The sequence below is a fragment of the Eutrigla gurnardus genome (genome assembly GCF_963514095.1).
Source record: "Eutrigla gurnardus genome assembly, chromosome: 14".
In the NCBI taxonomy this organism is placed as follows: domain Eukaryota; kingdom Metazoa; phylum Chordata; class Actinopteri; order Perciformes; family Triglidae; genus Eutrigla; species Eutrigla gurnardus.
The window spans coordinates 10,612,679-10,638,124 of record NC_139937.1 but is presented as its reverse complement, the minus strand read 5'-3'; the positions used below and the strand labels follow the sequence as shown (position 1 = coordinate 10,638,124).

General features: G+C 43.4%; 4 protein-coding genes across 4 annotated transcripts; 1 reads left to right on the top strand and 3 right to left on the bottom strand.

The window, feature by feature from the left end:
- On the bottom strand, nt 1-5,635 carry elovl4a (ELOVL fatty acid elongase 4a). The gene is made up of 7 exons (XM_084027201.1): nt 5,447-5,635; nt 4,444-4,526; nt 3,739-3,926; nt 3,419-3,499; nt 2,805-2,976; nt 2,332-2,459; nt 1-2,180 (listed from the first exon to the last, which is right to left on the bottom strand). Exons 2-7 carry the CDS (start codon nt 4,508-4,510, stop codon nt 1,860-1,862), a joined length of 957 nt encoding a protein of 318 aa, XP_083883327.1. The 5' UTR covers nt 4,511-4,526; nt 5,447-5,635; the 3' UTR covers nt 1-1,859.
- Nucleotides 5,636-6,930: 1,295 nt separating this feature from the next.
- On the top strand, nt 6,931-10,189 carry prelid3a (PRELI domain containing 3A). Its single transcript, XM_084026416.1, has 7 exons — nt 6,931-7,297; nt 7,570-7,738; nt 7,825-7,914; nt 8,074-8,144; nt 8,331-8,433; nt 8,660-8,733; nt 8,842-10,189. Exons 1-6 carry the CDS (start codon nt 7,266-7,268, stop codon nt 8,729-8,731), a joined length of 537 nt encoding a protein of 178 aa, XP_083882542.1. The 5' UTR covers nt 6,931-7,265; the 3' UTR covers nt 8,732-8,733; nt 8,842-10,189.
- A 1,122-nt stretch (nt 10,190-11,311) lies between these two features.
- Nucleotides 11,312-18,298, bottom strand: fbxo32 (F-box protein 32). Its single transcript, XM_084027353.1, has 9 exons — nt 18,067-18,298; nt 17,446-17,564; nt 17,109-17,158; nt 16,899-16,991; nt 14,138-14,231; nt 13,332-13,516; nt 13,024-13,206; nt 12,658-12,801; nt 11,312-12,543 (listed from the first exon to the last, which is right to left on the bottom strand). Exons 1-9 carry the CDS (start codon nt 18,183-18,185, stop codon nt 12,454-12,456), a joined length of 1,077 nt encoding a protein of 358 aa, XP_083883479.1. The 5' UTR covers nt 18,186-18,298; the 3' UTR covers nt 11,312-12,453.
- Nucleotides 18,299-21,377: 3,079 nt separating this feature from the next.
- On the bottom strand, nt 21,378-24,947 carry LOC311024265 (kelch-like protein 38). The gene is made up of 5 exons (XM_084026589.1): nt 24,776-24,947; nt 22,774-23,994; nt 22,535-22,676; nt 22,313-22,418; nt 21,378-22,109 (listed from the first exon to the last, which is right to left on the bottom strand). The coding sequence occupies exons 2-5, from the start codon at nt 23,991-23,993 to the stop codon at nt 21,820-21,822; spliced, it is 1,758 nt and encodes a 585-aa protein (XP_083882715.1). The 5' UTR covers nt 23,994; nt 24,776-24,947; the 3' UTR covers nt 21,378-21,819.
- Nucleotides 24,948-25,446: the final 499 nt, after the last annotated feature.

Sequence of the window (25,446 nt, the reverse complement as noted above, 5' to 3'; positions counted from 1 at the left end):
TTTGTACAGGCATTCAGTTTAATTGAATTTGAAGAGAGTTCAAAGTTATGATACTTAAAAAAAACAACAAACGAAACTAAAAACACAGAAGCAAAGTGGACGTATAAACTTTGAGTCCTTAATGTACAAGCTAACAGGCTGGGAACATTCCCAAATCAAATATGCAGAGTACAAAATATCACAATGTAATATGTACAGCACACAAAAGAACACAGATACACAGACAAGCACTCTTGGTATCATGGGAATTGGTATTTACACAAAAATAAATAGGGAAAAAAACAATAAATAACATCAAAATGCATCATTTTCATTAATGGATGACATAAAGCCGGATTTGCTGACATACAGAGCCGAAACACTTATACTCTATATACTACAGGCAGAGCAAAGTTATTCTTCATAGTGGTATAACATACAAAGTCACTATAGAGGTTCACCAGCTCTTTTTGTATATAAATCAGAAGTTTTATCTTTTTGAATCAAAATGTTCCCCCTGATAAATTTACATTCAAGCCTGCTCAGGACACAGATAGATTCAGCCTGAAAACATATAGTCACAAAATGATATTTGATTGATTATGGGAAGAAATTATACACAAGGTTAGTTCACTCGAGGAAAACTGTGAGTTTGTTCTGAAATCTCCACCAGCACTTCTTTGTTCAGCACACGACATTTCCACCAGTATGTAAGACAAACAACGACGTCAGATATATTCTATAAAAAGACAGGAAAACATCTGCAAAGACAAAACTTCTTTCAAAGCGGGGAACATTGAGATAATCATCAGATCCATCATTTGTCTGGAGGATAGTCATTACATTTCATCACATTATGTACAGGTAGGGATGTATAAAACCTGCTTTGTATGTTTACAGAAATAGAAGTTAGAACCTTCTATGAGAGACTGTTGATGATTATTCCATCATAAACCAGCAATGGAACAATCCCATCGAAATCTCAAAGGATTGGGACTCTATTGTTTCTATTCCTATGTACATCTTCATATTGATTGATTTCCTTCCTCAGGATGTAACTGTGCACTAATGGAGACAGTTCAAAAGGGAGCGGCAGCTGAGGCCACAATTCAAAATAAATAATGAATAAAAAAAACAAACGAGACGAGTCTGTGTTCACAAATAAGTGGAAAACTGGCGAGGGGTCTATTCAGTAAACAAGAACTGTAAACGTAAGTCTCTCTCATGTAACATCAAGAACAATTTGAATACGATGAGGACAAAAACGTCATGATACTGTACATTATCGGTTATCATTATTATTATCATTAAGAGCATCAGCTTTATATCTGTAAAGGTGAACGACAAAAAAAAACAGTGATGAGCTCAAATACAAGTTGACGTTTGTGCACGTGTTATGATGTGTATTCTGGTCTCGATACAGCAGCGACTGTAGAATGGTGTTTAATCGTTTTCAAGCAGCCAAGGAGCATTTAATGTAGCTTTCCTAGCATGCTAAATGGGCTCGGTAAACTCATCATTTCCTGTCCAGGCGCTGGTTTTATTCACTGAAATTCCCTTTTTTGAACCAGATCTACAATCCTTGGCACCACCATAAAGAGAGGGAATACTATCCCGAACCATACAAACTGTATTTTTAGTTATTTGTAATAAAGGTAACCATGGGCATGACCTTTGACACCTCTTACTAACAAAACGATCCTCTCTCATCCCAAGCCTGTCGCATATTTTATCTATAACAACTCAGGTCATGGCTTAAATAAACACATCACACCTCAACTCATCCATCCATCTAAATCTTCCTCAAATTAAGTCTTTAGCACTGTCAACCCAGAACCCAAAGGCCCTACCTCACCTCGACCTCAATCGCTCCTCTTCCTCTAATCTCTTTTAGCTCTTCCTTTCCTCTTCCTCCTGCCAGAGTTCTCCTGGGACTTCTCCTCTTTGCTCGCCGTCACCACCGCCCCGTTGGCGGCCTTGCTGAGCCCGTTGAGCGTCCCGTTGGAGAGGGCCTTTCCCGCTTTGGAGGAGGAGGCGTCGCGTCTGGGCAGCTGGCGGCGGTAGGTCTGGTAGTAGAAGTTGCCGAAGAGGACGATGAAGGTGATGGCGTAGCAGATGAGGGAGTAGTGCATCCAGTGAGGGAAGTCGCAGTTGACGTAGAGGGACAGGGCGGTGTGGCCGATGGTGACGTGGAACTGGATCTGAGACACGAAAGAGAGAACATCACGATTTTGGTTTCAAACCTTTCAGCGTCGTTATTTCAGTGAGAGATTCACTGAAATAACAACCTTCCAATGTGTTAAAAGAATATGTTTCTATTTAAATTAGCCACTCAGTTAGGTTATATCTTACCATCTGGATGATTGTCAAGTACTTCTTCCACCAGAGGAACTTTTGGATCTTAGGTCCGCAGGAGGCCAGGCCATAATACAGGTACATCAAGACGTGGATCGCTGCATTCATGTGTGCACCAAAGAACGCTGTCAATCAAAGAAAATTAAAACAGCAATATTAGATTTGTCACACAACACGTGGCGCTTGTAAACCCTTTTATTGGACACATTTGGTTTCTATGAACACTTTATTGTACTTCTTCCACTCAAATTGTATTTTTTTAAATATATTATAACGACACATTGTGAAAACATGATATAAGCAATTCGTTAATATGAATTCCATGTCAGGGCACAGATGTGTAAAAGGCACCACCATCCTACTACAAATTGACAAAAAATCAGGAGCAACTGGATGTAAAGGATTGTGGGGTGAACAATAAATGACTACCTAGCGCATACTATAGAATTATAGTAGCATGAGCTACTCACACTGTCCTCCTGCCACCCATTTGATGCCGATCCACCAGAGCGTGAACATGGTGCAGTGGTGGTAGACATGCAAGAAAGTAACCTGGTTGAATTTTTTCCTCAGGATGAAAAACACCGTGTCCAGATACTCGATGCCCTTCGAGATGAAATACCACCACAGAGCTCCTGCCACCTGTCTCAGGCCGAACATAAGGAATGGGTTGATGTAGGGAAGACAGGAAGTAGACAGGAACACAGACAGTTAGAGATGAAGAAGCGCACTCTCATTTCGCACTTATTGCATAATCAAATACACCTGAAACCTCAGACCAACCACCTGTGATTACGTAATGGAGCTTCCATGATCCCTCTTCCAGATCGCACCATTTCCTGATAACAGGAGCGCAAATGAACGGAAGCCGATCGTGTTTCTAAAACCAGTGAGAGCGAAGCTTCCCTGGCACACCCACAAGGATTTTCTTAACTGGAGTACAGTAGAGTCTGGTTTAACTGGTGGAGTTTGTGAGGTTGTAGTAAATGAGTAGTGTTGTTTTGTTAATAATTACTATACCATAAGAAAGTGACATAATAGGGCAGGTGCAGTCCAAATGTGTCATTTTCATTCAAACACTCACCCTGACTTCATTGGGGTCCTCTGAATAGTCCACACGTTGACAGATGTAACTGTAGCTCGCTGACCGAGCAGCCATGAACAGCTAAAAAAAACCCAAGAGAATATATTTTTTGAGTCACTGAAATAAATGAACAAAGGCGGAGACACGCAACAAACCGTGACGGAGAGAAAACGAGAGATGAAGGCAGAAAGATGGATAATAATAGTTGAAACCCGGGGGGAAGCTGTCACTGCAATGTACTCATCTGGATGGGCAGTCCAAGACCTCCAAAGATTCAACATATACTTGTGCATGCCGTTAAACAGAAGAGCATAAACTACCTCTTTGAAGATGAAGAAGTTGAGGAAGACCATGCTGAAGTTGTAGACGATGAGGGTTTTGCGGAGCTGGAAGGGCTCTCTGTTCTTCATGTATTTGGGCCCCAGCCAGAGGAACAGCAGGTAGGAGGTGCTGATGGCCAGCGTGGGCAGGGGGTTGTCCATCAGAGGCCATTTCTCCACTCGCTTGTCTGTGGGACAGATGTTCTCACAGCGTTACATAACTATTCAATATCACTCTATTTTAAGGGAAGTTGGGGTTAAACGTAACATGAAGATGCTGCATTTTTGTTCAGAGGTGACTGACGCTGTCCGGAGATCGATTTTTATGAAGACGCCCTTGTTACTTTCACAGTGTTATTTAAGAGTTATGATAGATAAAAGATACAATACCCATCGGTTGATTTAGCAGGTGTTCAAAATGAAAGATATGATCGTTTATTGATTTCACGTACTGATCCCAGCTCAGTTATTAAAAAAAGGGAGGCTCAAATAAAGGAGAAAAACTGGACGGGACACTTTATGGATTAATACACTGTCCGGGCACATACACACATTCTTAATGGTGCAACTTTGACTCATCCTTTTCGCGAATTCCCCCACGAAGCCCCATCCATTCCCTGACTCACGGCAGGAAAAACACCTACTTGTTGATGTACAGATAGTGAGTCACTTGCAAAAACACCAATGCCAAAATACAAGTGTTACCTGCAATAGTCAGGGTCCATTTGTAGAATTCTATGGTGTCATTAATTAGATGTGTGACGATCTCCATGTCTGCGGCCGATGACCTGAAATGAAAGAGACAGGTGTGAGAATGTCTCTAAAATCTCAGATTTTAACAAGAGTCTCTGAGAGTGGTGTTATCTCCCAGAAGGTCTGTAATCCACAATGTCACTCTAACCATGCTTATGTTTAAACTGCAACACAATGATCATCATGGTCCCATTTGAAATTATTCATTTTAAGTAGTATTTGAAGCACTAAGATGAAGGAACAGAATGCCAATGTAAAGCCTATAGGAGTCTGTGGCCCCCATGAGGCCATGATAGATGGGCTATAGGCTTCATTGCGCACAAAGGCTGGGAGCACCGGCCGGCAGAGCGCATGTGTCAGCAGATTTTTGGCTTGAGCACGTTCACCAGCCAACCTGGTGGGTCTTCTAATGAGGGGAGGGGGGAGTCCGTGCTAGTGCCCCACTTTTACATTGAAATGGGTCATCTCCTATACGATGCCAGACTGATGCATATGCTGTTAAGTGTTTGAATGATCCCCCCAAAAAGATGACGCCCCCCCCCCCCCCCCCCCACCACCCCCTCCCTGACTCTCTGCTGCAGCATCTGCCTCAGCCCTCTACGCGCCGCCCGCATAAACCACGGAATAAACCACACATCACTGTTAGAATAACTATTTCAGCGCATATTGTGTGTTCCAAGAAGGCTCCAGTCGGTAGGGTGATTGGGTATTTGATTGGGGGATATTCGCATTCTGCGGCATGCAGTCCGGCCTTCAACAAGGATGCACGAGCGGTCCCATCATCATCAATATGATTTTACCCAAAACGCCTGAGCCGTTTCCGTCTTACAACTTAACACGAGCACTGCGTCCACATGACATTCCCAGGATCGAGACCCCACACAGGCAACACACTATCCCGTAATGTCGACATCGGTCTCGCCATCCACTCAAATGAAGATGCTTATTACCTTACCGTGTCGGTAAAAAAAAAATCCGTTTATAATGACATTCAACACAAGGTCATGCAGTGTGCGTTATCCCGGCTTGTAGTCGCCTGATTTTGTTCTCTATGAATTGATCAAATGTTCCGTATCCAGTGGGAAATAAACGGGCCGTTGAATTAACGGCGATGGCATGGATTTTTCGTTAAGGGACCTGACTAGCCTCCACCGCGCGTCTGTTTCACTGTCCGATCCCTGACAACGCCAGCGTCAAGGCAAACACAACACGCCCTACACTTCCGATCAAACTTTCAAAATAAAAATGCGTTGACGCAAGTTTCCCTTACAGCACCGTAGACATGGTTAAAATACAAAAAAATATTCATCATTCATGATAATAATAATGCTCAATACTATTAATTTTATTCAATCAAACACGTTTCTTCTTCAATAGCAATGCAAGTAGGTTGTTGTGATTGTGACTATTATTTCAGTATCCAAATCAAATCCTTTATTCTGAAAGTGGTGTCTTTACATTTCCTGCTTGCTTCATGCTGTCCGTGTCCTGCTTCGTGCATCTCCACTCCTTTCCACTTGACCGGGATGGTGGAAAGATGCCATGCGCATGCGCACAAGTGGAGGCGGATGCAGCAAGTCGGCCTCCAGCAGGAAAAGGCATTGGTTTTGACTTCAAAATAATAACCTCGGGGTTGGGTTGCCATACACAAACGTTGTGTTGGACTCACCACATTAAGAGTAAAATGTATAGTGCATTATGTCCAGTGAGAATTTTTCTGTTGAAAATATTTTCAAAAATGGTTCAAAAGTTGAAATTGTTTCTTTTTAACCAACTATTTGAAGTAGTTGATTGAAGATTCCCAATCAGAACATATTTCAGCAGGAAAATACTGGCAATACTGGCAGCATGTTTACGGTTGGTCCATGCTGCAGAACGCCACAAGCTAAAATGCTAACGCAATCATGAGCAGCACAAAATCAAACTAATAGTGCTTATTTCTGTTGCTTAATTGAAATATAGTAGTGCCAGCATCTGCAATGTGCCTAAGTGTGAGGGCTTGCATTCATTACATCAGATCCAGTCTGTCGGGCTGGGCTTCAGGCCTTGCTTGTGCGCGTTACAATAGTGAACGCCGTTTCGAATTTTACATTATTGTATAGAAATGCCTCCATCGTGATGTCATGAGGCTGACCACATTTTAGCTGGTTGGAAAAAAGGGATGAAAAGAGGGCTTGGATCAAATATCAGCCAGTTTTTAGGAAACCTGTTCGGTACTCACTGGGTCTAATGCTAAAACTTGGTAATGGATCTAATTAAGGTGAACATGTGTTGTTTAGTCGTGTAGCCTAACACATTTGTGTCACACAAATATGTTACTTCTTCAATCCTTTGCCTCAAAGTAGGCTATACCATCTTTTCTAAAACAATATGCTCACGTAGGGGTTTTATTTTGAAAAACCTGAGCCGAATCCCGCATCTCACTCCGGTGGACTTGACGTTTGGTGGCTCCGCTGCTGCACCGGCTCCACTCACGTCCTTTACTGAACGAGCCGTTTGTTCTCACATTTGACTCCGCGTTAGCCTACATGTGTTCGTCCCGTTGTCGCTGTGACGTGGGCGTCGGAGGAGCGCATCGTGCCGTCTCAACGAAAGGTTGATATGCGGAGAAAAGAGGAGATGCGACCTCCGCGCGCGTGAGCTTCCATCACAGGCCCTATACTCTCTGATCGCTGGAGCGAGTTCCTCATTATGACAACGGTCCGTCAGGCATCACGGAGGGTTTCTCAGCCTTAAGGTCAACACTTTGTATTTTGGGGGGAGGGGGGAGGAAAATGAAGATTTGGAGCACGGAGCATGTGTTCAGGTTGGTATTACGGTTGTTATGCACAGAGCGGAGTGGACAGGTCTGTCAACTCGGTTTAATATCAACTGCATTTAATGAAACTCTGATTGTGGGCAGTAACTTCCACCTGCTCTGTATCACATAGCTCATGGAGTGATGGTTATCAACACTGAACATCAGAATCAGTCTCATAGTCAATTTTTTGTCCCAGAGAAGCACATAAGGGAAGTTATTATTGATTGACAAGTGAAAATGTCTTCCCCCCCTTTCATATCGTTCTGTGTTGAGTACAGTTACCCATGGGAGACGGTGATCAAGGCTGCCATGAGGAAGTACCCAAACCCCATGAACCCTAACGTGGTTGGGGTGGACGTGCTGGACCGCAGTCTGGACACGGAGGGACGCCTGCACAGCCACAGGCTCCTCAGCACAGAGTGGGGCCTCCCGGGCATCGTGCGAGCGGTCAGTCATCAGCACACCCATAGACGTATACAACTATAAATGTAATGGGGTAATTGTACTGTACTTGCTGTTTAATATGTGTGTAGATACTGGGAACCAACCAGACGCAGACGTATGTGAAGGAACACTCCATCGTGGACCCAGAGGAGAAGAAGATGGAGCTGTGTTCGACGAATGTAAGTCTATAAATAAATAAGAAAACAATCATTTGCAGGAAATTCTGTGGTGCATTGTAATAGCTATCTTCAAATATAAAGTGTGCGCTGTATATGCATCAAAATATTCTGTATAAACATCCCATAAATAAAGAAATACAACTTTATTTTGTCTTGCAGATTACTCTCACCAACCTGATTTCAGTGGATGAGAGGCTTCTTTACAGGCCACACCCAGACAACCCAGAGGTGTAAGTCCTTTGAACAAATTGATTCAACTTAATTCAATTTAAAAGTGCACGATTGTACAGTTTCCTACTGTAACGGAGACGCCATGTGGCTCCAGGTCCACATGTTATATTGTCCATGTGTTATAGTAACCATGCCCCCCTCCTCCTCTTTCTCTCTCTGCCGGCTCCCTCACCCTCCCTCCTCAGGACGGTCCTGACCCAGGAGGCCATCATCACAGTCAAAGGAGTGAGTCTAAGCAGTTACCTGGAGGGTATGATGGCTCGGAGAATGTCAGCTAACGCCAGGAAGGTAACGCAACTTAAAAAGAAAAATACTCCATTTATTTTTAGACACTTATCTTATCCTTTGCATGCAGTCTGAACTTTGATGCAACTTCTATGGAACACTGCTGCTGATTTCTTTCTTTTTACTTCATCTTTCACCGGAACTACAGTCCAAAGTTACGCCTTGCAGCGGTGCTCATCTGTCCGTCTGTCTCCTCTTTAACCTTCTGTTTCTCCGTGTGGATCTGTAGGGTTGGGATGCTATTGAGTGGATTATTCAGAACTCTGAAAGAGAGAACGTGCCTCTCTGTGACGTTTACTAACTCTGGTAACTCTTCTCTTTGCTTTCCCTCATCAGTCTTTTCTCTCTCAAAAATCAAGTCTTGTATTGATTCGTCACATGAAGTTCAGTGCTCGTTTGCTTGCATGTACAGGGCTGCAGCTCCACAGCGGCGAGGACTTTCCCTGCTACACCTCATAAACCAGTGGGGACTCTCAGCATCTGGGGATCCTGTGCAGCTGGTACTTATATCACCATGCACAGGAGGCTCAGACAGACAGTGCTGCCACATCTGAGTGGTTCTAGAGCTGGATTTAAGGGTCTTGTGTCCCAGGTCTGGTAGGTGTGGCTCAATGCTCCACTCGGTACTGCATAATCCATTAACAGCTCTTCTAATCAAGGCAAGTGGGGCCAACAGGACCGTTTCCTTCCATGCGTTAAACAAGCTCCACTGCTGAATAAAACTGAAGGTTTAATATTCAAGGGTGCTGCTGTCAGTATCATGAGCCTATACGTTGTATTCACTGGTGTGAATACAACATTACTGCTCCACATTCCTTTTCTCTAATGTCATATCTTAGCATTGCGTGGAAGAGATGGAGAGGAGGGACGCAGCAGGTACATGCACACACTTCTGTTAGAAAACAAGATGTGGTATAATGACAATTATGCAACAAACGTTTATTTGAACCGATGGAATTCCTCTGTAATGTCAAACACTGGCGATGGCAGGCGTCTTATGGTGCTTATGTGTTTCAAAAGGCACAAACTATAGATGATATGTTTGCATGACATTAGTTTAGTAAATGAGAGGGGAGTAAAAAAAAAGAAATATAGCTAGCTATACATTTGCTAATGCAGCTTTAGATGGATAGGAATTCAAAGCAATGATATTGTTTATGTAAAAAAAAAGATGGGAATGTACCATTGACATTGCCTTCTTTATGTGTTGCAAGGCAAATGTAGACAGTGGCACCTTGAGGTATAAGTTCTGGGCAATATTGCCTTAAACCAGCAGATTTGTAAGTGGGTTAAAATGGAAGATGTGGACGACACGTTCAGCTTTTATGGTCAGTGTAGTAAAAAGAATGATTAACTCTTTGTAGGCAGAATTGTCCTTTTTCTATGGCCTTAAAATACTGATGCCTGTGTATTGTTGCTTTGGCAGCTGTCTCATTCATGCCTTTGCCAGTCGTACACATGATGCTTCCAAATGTTGAACTCTGTAAAAAGCTACCTTCACGCCCCGAGGAGCAGGGGCAGTACTGTACTGTATGTGTGCAACGCTGCAGTCAGAGATGCACACAATGATCATATTTGTTGGTAGAATTAATATTTCCATAATATTTGTATAAATTGATTTGAGTTCATCATAACTAGTAGTGACTTATTAAGTTGTTTATGTTGTCTGAATGTTATGCCAATAAGTTGATTTGCTTTTTCCTTTTTTTTTTCTTTTTTTTTTAACTTCAACTTGTACTGCAAGAATTAAAACAATGACATTTTGAAACTTGAACACAGCGTTTGTTGTTGATGAAACAGCTCACTGTGTAATTATACAGCAGGCCTGCCTAATTAACAGCAATGCCCCAGAGTTATTTGTGGTTCAGAGACACTGGAGAGGTTCACTTGTTGTATTTGCAGTTGGTGATGATGAGTAGTACCGTTTTTTTTTTTTTTTTATGAGAAGTGTGATGTTTTCCTTTATTTACTTAAAAAAAACGCGATATATATTAATTATTTATACGAGACTTCGGGCGAGCGGCGGCCGGCCGGCGCCCGGCGACAGGCGGCAGGGGCCGGCGACAGTTGCTCGGTGGCCGGCGGCGGTGGTGGCCGCGGCGGCCGGTGGTAGGCGGCGGTTGGCGGCGACAGTTGGCGGTGGCCGTGGCGGCCTGCCGGTGTAGTGCTGCAACCTGGTCCTGAAGTCCACCTGGACCCGATCGGGATCGTTGAAAATAAAAATAGCAGTGAGGACGATGTAGTGATCGTCGTCTCATTATTGAAAATTATTTTTTTCTCAAGAAATGAGACGGCCACGGAATCCCCTTATTGCTGGAGGACTCGTTCTTTTGGTTTTGTAAATTTTCGCAACGAATATGTATTAAAAAATAATTATCCTGGTAATTTCTCTGCGTGAGACTTAAAAGCTGTTGGCGGAATCTGACACGTATTAATTATGCGTCAGGACAACGTCATCAACGGCGCCGAAAGAAATCCCCCGAGTAGTGTCCGAAAGTGTTTTTTCATTTTGCCTTTGAGTCCACTATATAGTGCCCTCCATAGAACTACCCTATATAGGGAGTAGGGAGTAGGGAATGATTTCGGACACAGCCTTAGTGTTTAATTTCTCTGCAATGATGGAAAATCTGAGCCAGAAGAGATAGTTTGTTTTTTTAAGGATGTCCAGTGTACCAGTAGAACACATTCCTTGATTTGTTGCATACTAGTTGCAACTCATCATTTGTCCACTAGAGAGCACAATTTTACTGTTGGCAGCAGCCTTCTTGCTCAGTGCATTTTAAATCTTAAGGAAATGTTTAGCAATGGTCCTACAAAACGCTTCAGTGTGTGTGCTAAGAAATAGCACATTAACATGACTACATATAACTGATGACGGAGGTAATGTTATTTTATTTATTCAACAGAACGCATTGCATAGCATGTACATCTTTGCTCACTGTCTAAACAGTGACGGAGGAAAGTCGGGGTCTCCTTACACCTTTATACCAATAATCCCATTCCTTGCAAGAATCTCAATAAATAAGTAAACACAATCAGCAGGGTGTTAAAAAAAATCAGGAGGAAAACAAGGTGTTTCAAACAGTCAACTTTGGTATCAGATATTCAGGTCTTAAATACCACATTTGTTGATGATAAAAAAAAAAACAGCATCAGGATCTAAAAAAACATAAAATGCAAACAAGGTTTAAGCTGTACCAGTTTCAAGTTTCGTGATAAGGCACACTGTTATACCGACTTTGATTACAATCTTGGTAATACTGCACTCGGGTGCTGTTGCTATAGCAGCCACAGCAGAACATGAACACACATTTAATACAAAAAAGTCATATCAAATCTTTATAAAAATGAAAAACGACAAAGAAAAAAAACAAAACAGTGGTGTGTCAACATATCATAGAATCACCACCCCGTCTAACAATCCATTGCCATCTCCCTCACTTACATTCATTATCTCTTTGGTAATATAACAACTGAAGATTTATCTCCATCCCAGTGCCAATACTATTGCAAACTTCATCTGAACGTCAAACACGCTGCATCCCACCCCGTGAGGAGGCTTTTTAATATATGAAACAAATAATTCCAAAAGGAGGTTGCAATAATCTTACTACTCTCCTATGTTAAAAAAAAAAATTTACAAGGGTCAAAAGCCCCCAAAGAAATGCATATCTGAGGTCAAGAGGTGTTTACTTTGGAAGTGTAATTAAAAAACCCCACATGAAACTAAGACTAAACTCTGACAGGTGAGTGTTCCCTTTATCCAGTGCTCCTCCATCCACAGGCCGACGCTACGCCTCACTTCCTCTCGTCACATTCACTTACTTTCCACTGAACTCTCGCAGATGTCTCTCTAATCGTACCAAAGAAACTCGATTGCATAATTGTCCCGATGCCTGAGCCCCCTCCAGCCATACCTCAACTAACTTCACATCCAGGAATTGATCGTGCTATTAACAAAAACAACGTTGCACATTTCTATGTACAGTATGTACAGTCAGTCCTTCTGGACTTTTGGGGGTATCAGAAGTTGAAAAGGTTGATAAAGTCTTGAGGGGAGAGGGACATGGTGCAACTTTCTGGGTTGTTGGCTGTGCAGGGATGGTTTGTGTCCTAGGAAACGACACAAAAGATGCAACACGGTCAATATTGAACGGCCTATTTTCTGCTTTAGTTTTTGTTTCATAGCCACTTTAATCAACTACAAAAGGAAAAATAAAATACTACCTTCCAGAAGAGGATGTGGCAGTGTGAGCAGAAGTGCAGGGTGTCACTGTACTCCTCTTTGCGAGGATAGCAGCGGCTCAGTTTAGCGTACATCTTCTTCCACTCCAGGTGACCTATGTCCGACACAATCAGGCGCTTCCGGATCTAAAAAGGAGAGGAAAACGGACTTTAAGACACGGCCCAAGGAGAGAAAAATACTGAAATATCCACTTTAATGTCAGCCTTCTGGAGAATTCATTTTATATCTCAATTCAAAACTACACACACAAAAGGTGTAGCATTCATTTTGGATGTTCCAAATGTGCGATAAGGAACATTTCATCCTTCTCATTCGAGACATATTTTCATCCATTCATTTCAACATGCCTGTCTGTCTGTGAAGTGGTACTGGCAGAGTCTCTTCCACAGAAGCCGGTCCTCCGTCAGGGCCCCAAGCTCGGGGCACACCTGGCCCAGGCTGACCAGGTCCCTGCCATCCGTCAGACGCTGCATGATGTTCAACTGCAGACTGGCAGGCAGGTCGGTTAGGTTCATGCCTGTAGATGTGGGCTGTAGGGGGAGGAAAGAAAAGTTGTGAATATAATGCAAATTTGCATGTATTTCTTTCTTGAATTCCCTGAATCTCCCATCATGAGAGAACTTTTGTGAATCCTGTATTTTCGGCATATGCTTACCCTGTTGATCTGGATGTTGTCCAGCTGCTGCTGCCACTGCAGGATGTTCTCCATGCGGCGCAACCAGGTGTTGATGTTCCCCACCAGGACAGACTTGCCCATGTCCTGAACAAGACCACACAGTGAGATGTAGAGCATCTGCAGGAGCTCCTTGATGGGACGAACGTTCTGCTGATCATCGAGCACTGAGGAGGAAATCAGAAGAAATTCATTGAGCTCAACGTATCACTCACCACCTCTGCGTTGGGTTGCAAAGCCTGGATGCTGGAGAGATTAGTAGCTACCAGGCAAACGGCCAAACGGTGGAATATTTATAGTGTCACTGAAAAGCACATTGTAAAAGCAAATGTTTTGGTGTGGCTGTGCTCTTCTCCTATGATGTTTATAATATTTGACTACAGGTTTCATAACGCCACCTAAACAATCAAAATCTCTGTTTAGCAGAGGGAACATTTAGTTTACACTGCCGTTTGCTGGGACGTCTGGAGATTGTCAGTGGTTTTTTAACTGTGCCATTACAGCGCGAAATACACTCCCGGGCCTTCTTTATGGGTCGTCCTGCCTCATTTCCTCACCTATTTGGTATATTATCACCTTGTTATGTTTTGTATTAGACTTCCCGTCTTTCTTCTCTACGCATTTGATCAAACAATAAATAAAATGAGGCTGAATGAGGAGCAAACGGTGGCAGAGTGTGTGTGAAAACAGCAGAAAATGAAAGCCCTTGGATACAAAAGGAGAGAAACCGAGAGGCAAACTAGTTGAGCGACTTCTAAAAAGAGCAGGAGAAGAGTGACGGGGCTCACCTTTCTGCACCACTCTCTCCAGAATATTCATGTAGTTTTTCTGCGCCACGCCGCTGAGCGAGGGGAGCTGGGACTTTGCGATAAGCTCCAGGAGCTAGAGCAGAGAAAGAAAGAAAAACACAACATCAATTTCATCCTGTCAGCTGCTGAGACTCTCTGTTCCGTTGCCTCATTACTTAATGTTTGTTATGCTGCACTCCTACAAAGACACATGCCGCGTGAACAATAAACGCTGTCTAGAACAAATTTGGAGCCACGCCACCTGATCATCACTCTCCACTAAAGCTGGATCCAACAACCATATAACAGCATTCTTGGCTCTGATCAAGAGTGATCAGAGTCCCTTAGGGGGAAGAAGCTAGTGGAATGGTGTTGGAAAACAGGCTGGGCCGTCAACAACACCAGCCTCTGCAAGCAAGCTTTTAATCATTTGACTCCTGATCTTACGGTCATGTGAATTGGCGGAATCACTTGACAGAGTGTGACTGCACTTGCATGCATGCGTGTGTGTGTGTCTGGGTGGTTGTTGGCATTGGCTAGCGGACAGTTGGGTTCCAGGGTGGGATGTCTGGCATGTAGCTGATGCCGTGACGTCATGGAGAAACTCCAAGTTCCCCCTCGCCTAATCCTCACCAGAGCATGAGGCCGGTGTCATCAGATCAACATCAACATATTGTGAGCCCCTTTCTGGTCAACTGGAGGGGAGCTAGTAGTCATGCAACGAGAGGGGTGCAACAGTAGAGAGCACAAACTTTCCTCGCTGCATATTTCCAAACTGGTTCAAATTATTTTCTTTCATCCTCACTCGTCTGGTTTATTTTTAACCAATCTTAAAGAGTAGGTAAACCCCCAAACTATACTAATCCAACGTATAGGTTATTAAGTAGTGTTGTTGTTGATTGAGGAACAATATGCGTAGTGACTGCCATCTACTGGTTAAACCTGGTTATAGAAGTGATTTTTGCCATTAGGCTGATCTGAAGTCAGCTGTCGACTCGTACATGGAGCCAGCTTTCATCAGCAATGAACTGAAAATGTTATGTTCTGCAACTGCAGCATCACAGTGGATTTAGCTAAGCGATTAGCCAACTAGCTGGCCCTCACACAAGTAAAACTGAACAACTTGATGCTTTGTCCGCACACTTACACGGCACAGGAAACCACATTGCTATCGCCAGATCAGTCAATAACACTTAGTAATTTTGGAAAATGAGGAAACGACGTGACAGTGTGTTTTCTTCATGTTCTAGAGGCATTTTTTTTTCTCCAAACTTGCAGGGTAGAGGCACCTCAACAGAAACTCTCGGGTTTAGTTACTCTTTAAGCTTCTTCGCTCTCTCCTGGCTTCCCTTTTTAATTATTTTCAGCTCCATTCCTAAAACCTAATCCCATGCCCTTCTTCTTTTAGCGGCTCATCAAGTGTTCCTCTCTTTGTAGTGCAGCCGTGCAGAACAATGCGTGTTTCCGTATCTACTTTTAGCTTGCAGTTCGCTAAACTGCACTTCATGGCTTGGCATGCTCATTCTTTTCTACAAACACGCCAGCAGAATTAGAAGCACGGCATGTTGTCGTTCATATATATATATATATATATATATATATATATATAATAGCTCTGATCAAACATGATCATCTAAACGTTTTTGTCTCCTTGAAATAACCTCCATTTGTATGCTCTGGGATTGAAGAGGACCTCTTGTGGTCACTTTGTCAGAAGAACCCGATCCGTGTAACTGAGACCAAGTTAAATGAACCCACAAATGCCACCAGACACAACCAGTGACCTGGGACACCGCGTCCAGGCTAGACACTAGTGTTACACGGCCATATTGTTCTTTGGGCTTACTACACTACACTACACTCATTGGCTGAAACCTGCACTTAAAAAGGTCAATCCAAAACTTCAACAGGGACAAATGGTCCAATTTCTGTGGAAAGCTACGTGTAAAGAGATTGGAAAACTTGGATCAGCAGATTGTTTTATGTAATGCTACCAGACATATTATTATGCAGATAACTTACACTTGTGTTTATGACTGTAGATAAAAGAGAGTGAAGAGAGGCAGAAAAGAGGGAAATGAGGCGGCTCGAGTCTGGCAGAGACAAGTGTGTCTATGTGCGTGTGCTCAGGGGTCTGAATCACCTGACAACCACTAAGTCTGGTTTCATAAACCCCTGTCGGGTGGTCGCACCTCACCGCACAGCTGCCATCCCTCCTCAGCCCCCGCCCCTCCAGCCTGCAGCTCACATGGGAGCACATGTGGGAGACCTGGTGTTTGTTTCACCGTGGTAAGTTTGATGTGGAGGGGTTAAATGATTAACCCATAATGATAATGATATAATGAATGTCCTTCCTTTAGTGGATATTTTTGGCATCTCTAATGTATGTACTATAGAAACAGTGCAGTCGTTTTATACTTAGAATTAATTCTTCTAAAAAGTTTAAAGTCAATGGGCTGCGCTGGCTGGCAAATTTAGTTTAAATTTAGGGATGCCAAATGGCTTCATCAATCATAATACAGCAAGATGTTATACTTTGTCACATTTTTATCCCACCACAAAAGCGACACAACTCCCCGGGTCGGTATCATCACCATTGAGAGACCCTGGTCTGCAGAGCATTGATAAGAGCCTGGCGGAAGCCTACGCTCCCTCTTAACCTTAACCCCTTCTCTGCCACGAAAAACACACTTCCAATTAAGAACCACGGAGGAAGACCAACAAAAAAGGGACAAAAGGAAGAGAAAGAGAGAGGACTCACTCTGACGACGTAATTGAATCTCCTCGTGTCCTTGATGGCGCTGCAGAAATCTAAGCGGTTGAAGGCCTCTCCCAGCGTGCAATACCCGTGGCGCTGGGAAAATTAAATGATCATGGTATTAGATTCAGATCCTCGGCAGCAACACAGGGTTTTCGCAGCATGTTTACACAAGCGATGATGATGTGAAAGGTTGATGAGTTAGTTCGTTACCTCCTTGGTGCTTCCTTTGTGAACATAAATCCACTTTTCCCTGTGGAAATCTGAGAGAGAATGTTTACATTAGTGGCTCGTTCTTATTGAGCAGCTTATAAGCACTGTGACGAGAGCACATGGCACCAATGAGATCTCAGAGTCAGTATAGCTATTGAAAAGAGTTTATAAAACGATGGAAAACTTAATCAAACAACTTCATCAGTTCCCTTGTGAATGTTACATAACACGCTAACTTTGGTATATCATCAAGCAATGTATAACACATAAAATAGCAAAACAGTTTTTGTATATTTAAACAATATGTCAGACTTGTGGCCCTTTTATTGCGACTCACAGGGGACCTTGGTGTTGTTGTTCATCAGGTCCTTTTTCCTCTTCTTGGCAGCCATGTCGTAGCCGAGAGAGAGCAGCAGGTTCTCCTTGTTGAAACACTCCTCCTCTGCTTCGCAGAAGCTGCAAAAAACAAAAACAAAGGCCCATATTTCATTACAGGCACCATTTTATCTCAGCAGCTTGCACACATTATACACAAAATGCTTTATTTCAGAAGCATAACCTGTTTTCTTCAGTGAGCCACAGAGAACACATTCAAACAAACAACAAAAGGTATCAAATATACTCACCTGTAACCATAGCCTGTGTTAAATGCAGGCTTGTTAGAAAGTAGACAGACTCAACAGACGTTTGTTAATCCACTCACTGGTTTGTGGGGTTATTAATAGCTCAGTGATTGGCTTGGAAAAGAAACATGGCCCCAGAAAAACAAAGACGCTGAGGTTAATGAGATGGAAACAACATGCCGGCATGTGTGCCTCCTGTCTGTCTGTCTGTCAACTTGTCTGTGTTCAAAAAGCTGTTTGGTCTTTCTTCATGTCCCCCTCCCCCTACGTCCTCCCCCGTCTTTCTCTAGCTGAAGAAACGGTGGCGCATTTAGGAAGTGGTGATGGAGACCAACCTCTGCACGGAGACGTTGTTGTTGTTGTTTTTTTCGTCTGTCGTCGTCTTTTTCCATCCCTCCTCGGTTTTAACCCAACTCTGACCCGGTGACCTCCAGTCCTGTCCGAGGAAAGGCATCCTGGTTCGACGACGTTGAGTTAAATAAACTTAAAAAAAAAGAAGAAATTTCAGGAAACAGTGTGTTTAATATGTCTCCCCCTTTCTTGAAAGCGATGTGTTTCTGGTCTACTGTTGTCATTGCGCAGCTCCTCTTATATCCTCAACCCCTAAACCCGGAAATACGCGAGGCCCCGCCCACTTTGGAAACTTCCCTGCAACACGTGGCTTTGTTTATCAACTCGAGCGTTGCAAAACCTCTTGGAGGACAGCAGAGGAAACCAAACCTTCCATGTCATGTGAAGTTAGAGGCAGAGGACGACTTGGAAATGCATCTAGACGGATTTGAACAAGATTGCATTATTTATTCAATGTTAAACGGCTTGGATAGACAATCTGTCTCTGCTGTAACTCAAATACTGTTCTTGATTTTCAGACATTTGGATTTACCTGGGCATTAACAATATTGCTTTCTTAAGCTCCACTAAATTGAAGTGAGAATTATACTTTTTAACTGATCTACACTACAATTATGAGACTAGTGTTTTTGGATAAGGGCGTTTTGTGTCTTTCTGCTTGTTTGCGTCTTACTGCAAATAGAAATGCTGCAAAGTCCACTGATTCTTAGTCAGTCCTATTATAGATCAAGTTGTCCTTTGGGTTCCTCTAGAGTGTTAGGTTGCATTGTGGATTGTGTGCGTGTGTGTGTCTGCAGGGGGTTGACCATTGTATTCCAATGATGTCAAAACACCAGCAGCTGATCTGTTTTATTTATTTTGGATCATGCTATGAAAGATAATGTGTAACTAAGTCTGTCCAGGCCACTGGGTCAACTCTTATCAGCTTAAACACATGACATATTTACACAGGAAGTTGTTCTTATTGGATTTGTCATCAGCAGTAAGAATGATAGTGAAGGCGAAAAAAAAAAAAACCTTGTGTATACAGTCTCAGTGAAATGCCTCAGTGGTGGGTGGGCATGTGTGAGCTTCTATACCCATGTGAGTGAAGGAGTGTATGCTCACATGTGTGTGTGTCAAGCATGAGGCTTGCTGTTTGATATGGGATTTTGCGATGCAGGATCTTTGCTGATGGTTACAAATAACTCTTCAGTGTTTGAACCTTTTGGAACAGGTTCATCTGTGGCTTTATGTCTGAGGTTTTAATGTTACGCCCTGATATATGCAAAAGGTCAAATCGCTGCACACACTCTGCACGTTAAAATCCGTCGGGGCGTCACATGAGAATATGTCAAAGCACATTGGGAAGACGTGCTCTCACTACATTTGCTGATAAGATTGCAATCACTGTGGAGGTGGGATGCCAGTCCCCCGTGTGGGTCAACGTTAATGGGTCAGACCAAAAATGTGTGAAGTGCAGAGGTAAAGAGTGTTGCATATAGTGTTGTGAAGTTTAATTAAGTCTATTTCTAGAGAAGGCCAAACTACAGGATGACATGGAAAGTCCCTAGAAGTGTTTGGTGCGTTGGCGACTGACTAACTGAGAAGGAAGCTATGACCTTCTGCTCTTCAGAGTATCAGTTTAGTTTATTCTGTGAATCATAACCATGTGGTCTGTTTTGTGTAAGAGATCTGGTTCTGTGGATGATAGTGTCACTTTGTTGGTCCACCACTTTGGTCCAGACTGAAATATCCATAGTGTTGCATATGTTCATGGACCCCAACGGAGGAACCCCATTGACACTGGTGATACCCCGACTTTATACCCAGCGCAACCAGCAGGTCAAACTTTATCGTTATTATCAACTGAAATGTCTCAACATCTACTTAATTTGGCACATTTTGTGTTGATATTCATGGTCCCAAGATGATGTATCATTTGGTGATCCCCTGACTTCTCATCAACCGCAACTGTACTTTGTGTTCACTTCTAAATAGTACTGTTGCGCTAAGATAGTGACCATGGTAACTGTTATACCCGCTATACTCGCTAAACATTAGCATATGAGCATTGTCATTCTGAGCACGTTAGTATGCTGGCACAATATAAATCTCATCCATGTTTATGTCATATTTTTTGAGACGCACGGACACATGAGAGATCATTTTAGAATGATTTAAAAGCTTAGCCTGTTTTTGTTGTGATGTTGTCATTGGATGGGACAGCTGTCTGGCTTGACCCTCCAAAAACCTTAATCACAAACACTTTCACATGTACACATAGATGGACACACACACACACACACACACTCACACACACACACACGCACACACCTGTTGCTGCCCGTCCTGGGTGAGTTTCATCACTAGCTCAGATTCTCTGTTGTGAAACCAGTTTCACGCTCTCTCCAGTCGCCTCTCACATCTGCCAGCTTGCGTGGCAACCGACAGGGCCACATGCTTCACGTGGTGTAACGCTCGCCATCTTGTTTGTTTCTCAAAATATCACAGGATCACCTATAGTTTTTCCACTCCACCCACTGTCCCCTGGACTCGATTCGCTGGCAGTGAGCGACTGAAACATCTGACCCGGTGATTTCTGGTGTCAAGGAAATGCACACAGTCTGTTTAATGCCTGCTGGTCACATTATGTTTACTCCCCACAAAACAGCTGACATTTGTCTCTGGAGGTGTCTGGTGAGGGAAATGATGCAATCACATTAACTCTGGCTGAATTATCTTAGCAGTAAAACTGTTAACTCTAATTTGTGGTCCCTTGGACACTTAACTAAATCACAGGTGCTATTCTGTCTTGATGGCTAAACAGGCAACACAATTTGACCTTCATGTCTCCAATTTTCTTGACCATCACCATCAACCCTGGCTTTTATTTCACCTGTAACAGGTGGAGCAGTCATTTCACAATGTTCCCTGCTGGATAATATTCAAAGCCATTCTTTGTAGAGTGAGATATTTTCTACATTATAAGGTGCGTCCCCCTGTGTGTGGATGGCAGGGACCTGTCCGGGCATGTCGAGGACCTGTGTGGACCAGAGTGTGAGCTGGTCAGACAGACACATGATGACACATACAGGACTGTGCTGCTCAGATTGCATTCGCTGTCATCTGACTAAGCACTGTGAAGACACGCTGCGCTGAGAGATGGAGACAGGCCGTGTGTATGGATTACATCTTTATTGTGAAAAATCAATTAAACACCAAACAAAATAGTAAAAAAACATAAAAGGTAACATTTTAGGTCATTCTTTTAGCCATAGATTCATACATTCATTTGTCTCAATGAAGTCTAAAGTTACACTTTAAACACTGCAACACATACCTGCACTTATTTTTCACCACTGCATGGAATATATGGTAATAATATTATCACAAAATAATTTTGCACTGAAGATATAAAATTGTGATCCTTAACAATTACCAGACACCGTAGCAGGTTCAGACCTAACAGCCGAACACAGCTTTGACTTGCACCAGACAGTAAACAGCCCCACGATTTAAATCTGACAAATGAAATCTTGTGATTTAGAGCAAGCTGAAAATAGCACTTTCACCCTTTTGTGAAGCCAGCCAGGTTGAGAAGAGGACATGGAGCAGGATAGCTTGTTTTCAAAGGTTTGGTTGTTTTAAAAAAAACATAGAAAAGTACATTTCCAGGTATAAAAATGACTCACGAATTTAAAACAAATCATATATATGTATATATTCCAACTAATAGCAATACATTGTATCAGAGCTCAGCCATGGTTATGCTCATGTGAGGCATACGTCAGAGTCAGCGAGCCATGGTCAAACAGTTTGTACGGCAGAGTCCCCTTAGAGGTCCAAGTGTCTGTCTTTGGGTCATAGCACTCGAAACTGTCCGAGTCCTCGATGACGTCGTGGCCGTTGACGTGACGTCCGCCGGTGACGTAGACTTTGTTGTTGAGGACGGTGGCAGAGTGGTGCATCCTCCTCTCCTTCAGGTTGGCACACTTAATGAACCGGTTGGCCTTCGCGTCGTATGCGATCATTCTCCTGGTGTATCCTGTGACAAGGGAGAGATCGTCTGTCTCATGGCTGCTTTCCTACTGTCTTATTCATCAATCAATACAAGTTAATAATAGCAAAATGAACATGGTTCTCTTTTTCTAGATTCCTTTCTGCTTTTGTCAGCTGAATCTAAGGTGCCATGTGTATTTACTTAAAATGTAAAACATATTATCGGCCCTCATTCCCGCCACTATCTACCTCCAATGATGTAGATTCTGTCATCCACAATGGCAGCGGGAGCAGACACGTTCTTTACTGTTCTGTTCTCCATCTTGGACCACATGTTCCTGGCAATGTGATACACCTACAGAAGGGGAGGGGGAGGAGAATGAATGAGGATGGGTATGGATGACCAAATGGAGACACAAATGAATGAAAACATAAACAGGGAGTTAGTGAGTGAAGAGCACGGTGCCTCACCTGTATTATTCTGACTGGGTTCTGCATGGCGTCCTCTCCTCCAAACACATAGATCCGCTGGTTAGTAGCAGCCACCGCAGGGTGCAACACAGCCTCAGGCATGGGCGCCATAAGCTCCCATTGGTTGAACATACTGTCGTACCTGATAGCATTATTGAGAAATTTATTATTTTTTCCCCAAATTCTTATGTTGTGTGTTGTATGCTGCATGCATTGAGGATAATCGCGGTCACCCTCACCTCTCCACACTGTCCGTCAGCCGTCTGTCAGGCCCAAGGCCGCCCAGGACAAAGATGAAGTGGAGGTAGGAGACACTCTGGTGGGCAAAGCGTGGCTCAAGCATCGGCTCTGACGTCCGCCACTGGTTGGTCTTGAGGGAGAGGGTGTAGACGGTGGTGCTGACTTGGCTGTGCTTTGTGTTTGTGGTCAGGCCTCCGATGACGTACAAGACACTGTGGAGGGCGACGCAGGAGGCTTTGTGCAGACGAACGGGCAGCTTGGCGAGCCACTGCCACTTCTCCCTTTTCTCATCGAAGACGAGGGCCTCCCTCGAGGTCTGCTCGTTGTTCTTTCTCCCACCGACCACCACCAACATGTCGCGGTGGGAGCAGCGCCTCGGCGCCACCCACAGAGGTTTGAAGTCGACCGCCGTGTCTTCCACGCATTTCGTGCTGACGGAAAACATCAGGCGCCTCACCGATTCTATGAGCGCGGTGCAGAGGGTGGAGGACTGGATCAGAGGGTCGCTGGCTATGAATTGGAAGAGGTAGGTGGGATGGATGTGGCGGAGACGAACTTTCTTGAAAAGGTCACTGATGGCACCACGCCTGGATAAAGGATCGTGGTGGATCCAAGCGACCAGGGTCTCAAAGACCTGCTCCTCCTTGGCGTAAAGGCCGTCATCCTCCAGGTATCCCATGAGCTCTGGCAAGGAGAGCTCACACAGATCCTCAGATGCTGAAACATCAGAGAAGCTCTTCATGGCCATCTCCTTCGCTTTGTCTCTCAAACTGTTACAATTCATGATCTCAGAGAGGCGTATCATGCTCAAACAGTTGTCGGGGCTCAGTTGCTCCTGCAGGAAAGCGGAGCAGGCCTCAAAAAGGCGGCCATATTGCAACATGGATGCCGCCTGCATCAGAGGCAGCACAACATCTACGCTGATGCTAATGAGTCCCGTGTAAACATAGTCAATGATGCTGCTCAGAATGGCCGACGTGATGCCCTTTAAGTCAATCTTAGTCTGCTGTGTCTCTATGAAGTTGTTGCAGAACATGGCTCTGAAGTAGGGGCTGCTGGAGACCAGGACGTTGCGATGGCATGCGATCTCTGTGTTGTCGGAGCACAGTGACACGTCGGTCAGGATGCACTCCTGTCGCAGCGTGTTGAGCTGCAGCAGCAGGTTGGAGGACTGCTCCTTGTCTTTGTAGTGGAAGATCTTGACTGCTGGTTGGTCCATGCTGAGAAGAGAGAGCGTGGTGTTATTGTCTAAATCCGTTGGTTGGAAAAATGTAAGCTGGAACCTCCTCCATCAACTTGAATAAGCAGTCACACTTATGATTCGTTTAGCTATATGGTCGCTCGGTAAGTAGACATAATTTGCTTGCCTTCAATGTTTGGTACACTTTGAGTGTGGAATTACATTCAATCCAGTCATGTGTCGTGCATACAATATTTAGTTTGCAAATATTCTTGGTAAGCTTTCCCCCAAAACCTAGATGTCAAATTCACAGATTGTAAGTCATTTAAAGTTGGCTTAACTCATAACTTTAACACCAACTTTGTTATATATGCACATGGGCCCAGTCCAGCGCTGCTGCTGACACTTTACCAAAGGCTCTGCACAAAGCCGGTCTGGTTATTTTGGTGTTGTCTAAGTCGATAACAGATACACCTCCAACTATTCACTGTCATGGAAAACGTGATGTGGAGTGATAGTGTTTTATGTGGTGTTCGAAACAAATATATACAGCTTTTACTATGAATTACATGCATTAGTGTAAATTGTGTAAATATATTAGTAATATATACAACATAATACAAAACGGCAGCTTGAATAGATCATTGTACACATTTTAAAATTATACCTCACCATGTAATTATTGTAAAAAAAAAAGAAGCTTTTATTTGATGAATATTAAATCATCAAACAACATGAAAAGCCATGCCAATATCATATATGAAACCAACAAGTCCAATGCTCCTGGCATGTCTGAAGCCTCACCAGACTGCATCTCTTACCTGTTCCTTTTCACTCTCTGTATATAATTTATTTATCCCACGTTGTTTTCGAAGCAAGATCTCAGGAGAAAATCTGATGCCTTGACATTTTCCTGCACTTTCTTCCTCTTTGCTCTCGTGTTGATGCTGTGTGACTGGAGGATCCAAAGGAGGCTGTCTCTTTGTAGGAGCGTGCTGCGCACTGTTTGTTTGTTATGGTCTCTTTCCACGAGGCCTCTATGTACATTCCTCTCCTAAAAATAGAGCCGCTCTTTAGCAACACGACTGCAGACGCACATGTGACTAGTTAGAGCGTTTACATGTCTATTTTTCTCCGTCTTTCTTTCCCTCTTCCTCTATCACATACATCTCTTGTTTCCTCTCTATAACGTGCATTCCTATTCACTCCATCATCTCTATCTCACAGCCACTGTCAACCAGCTGTTTGAAAACACAGAGATACAAAAACAGGATTAAGTTACTGTGGAAGATAGAAACAGAGATTGCAACCACATGTAAAACACAGTGATCAATGGCTTCACAACAACATCTCATTCAGACATACCAAGAGGCTTGGGTCAATGGAGAAACATTTGTTTAACCCCGGCCTCGTCCCACGCTGCTAAATATCTTTGGTTAGACTCAACTCAACAGATGCTTTTGCTATTTGTTAAAAGTGCGATATATGGGAC

Coding starts and splice junctions, on each gene's coding strand:
- elovl4a (XM_084027201.1), bottom strand. CDS start 4,510: ATGGAGATCGTCACACATCTAATTAATGACACCATAGAATTCTACAAA. Junction 3,927..4,443: donor ATGGACCCTGACTATTGCAG/GTAACACTTGTA, acceptor TCTGTCCCACAG/ACAAGCGAGTGGAGAAATGG. Junction 2,977..3,418: donor AGGACCCCAATGAAGTCAGG/GTGAGTGTTTGA, acceptor GGCCTGAGACAG/GTGGCAGGAGCTCTGTGGTG.
- prelid3a (XM_084026416.1), top strand. CDS start 7,266: ATGAAGATTTGGAGCACGGAGCATGTGTTCAG. Junction 7,739..7,824: donor TCCCGGGCATCGTGCGAGCG/GTCAGTCATCAG, acceptor ATATGTGTGTAG/ATACTGGGAACCAACCAGAC. Junction 7,915..8,073: donor TGGAGCTGTGTTCGACGAAT/GTAAGTCTATAA, acceptor TTTGTCTTGCAG/ATTACTCTCACCAACCTGAT.
- fbxo32 (XM_084027353.1), bottom strand. CDS start 18,185: ATGCCTTTCCTCGGACAGGACTGGAGGTCACCGGGTCAGAGTTGGGTT. Junction 17,565..18,066: donor AACAACGTCTCCGTGCAGAG/GTTGGTCTCCAT, acceptor TGTTTTTTGCAG/CTTCTGCGAAGCAGAGGAGG. Junction 12,802..13,023: donor ACCACTTCACAGACAGACAG/GCATGTTGAAAT, acceptor TCTCCTTTTTAG/ATCCGGAAGCGCCTGATTGT.
- LOC311024265 (XM_084026589.1), bottom strand. CDS start 23,993: ATGGACCAACCAGCAGTCAAGATCTTCCACTACAAAGACAAGGAGCAG. Junction 22,677..22,773: donor CTGACGGACAGTGTGGAGAG/GTGAGGGTGACC, acceptor TAATGCTATCAG/GTACGACAGTATGTTCAACC. Junction 22,110..22,312: donor CAGAATCTACATCATTGGAG/GTAGATAGTGGC, acceptor CCCTTGTCACAG/GATACACCAGGAGAATGATC.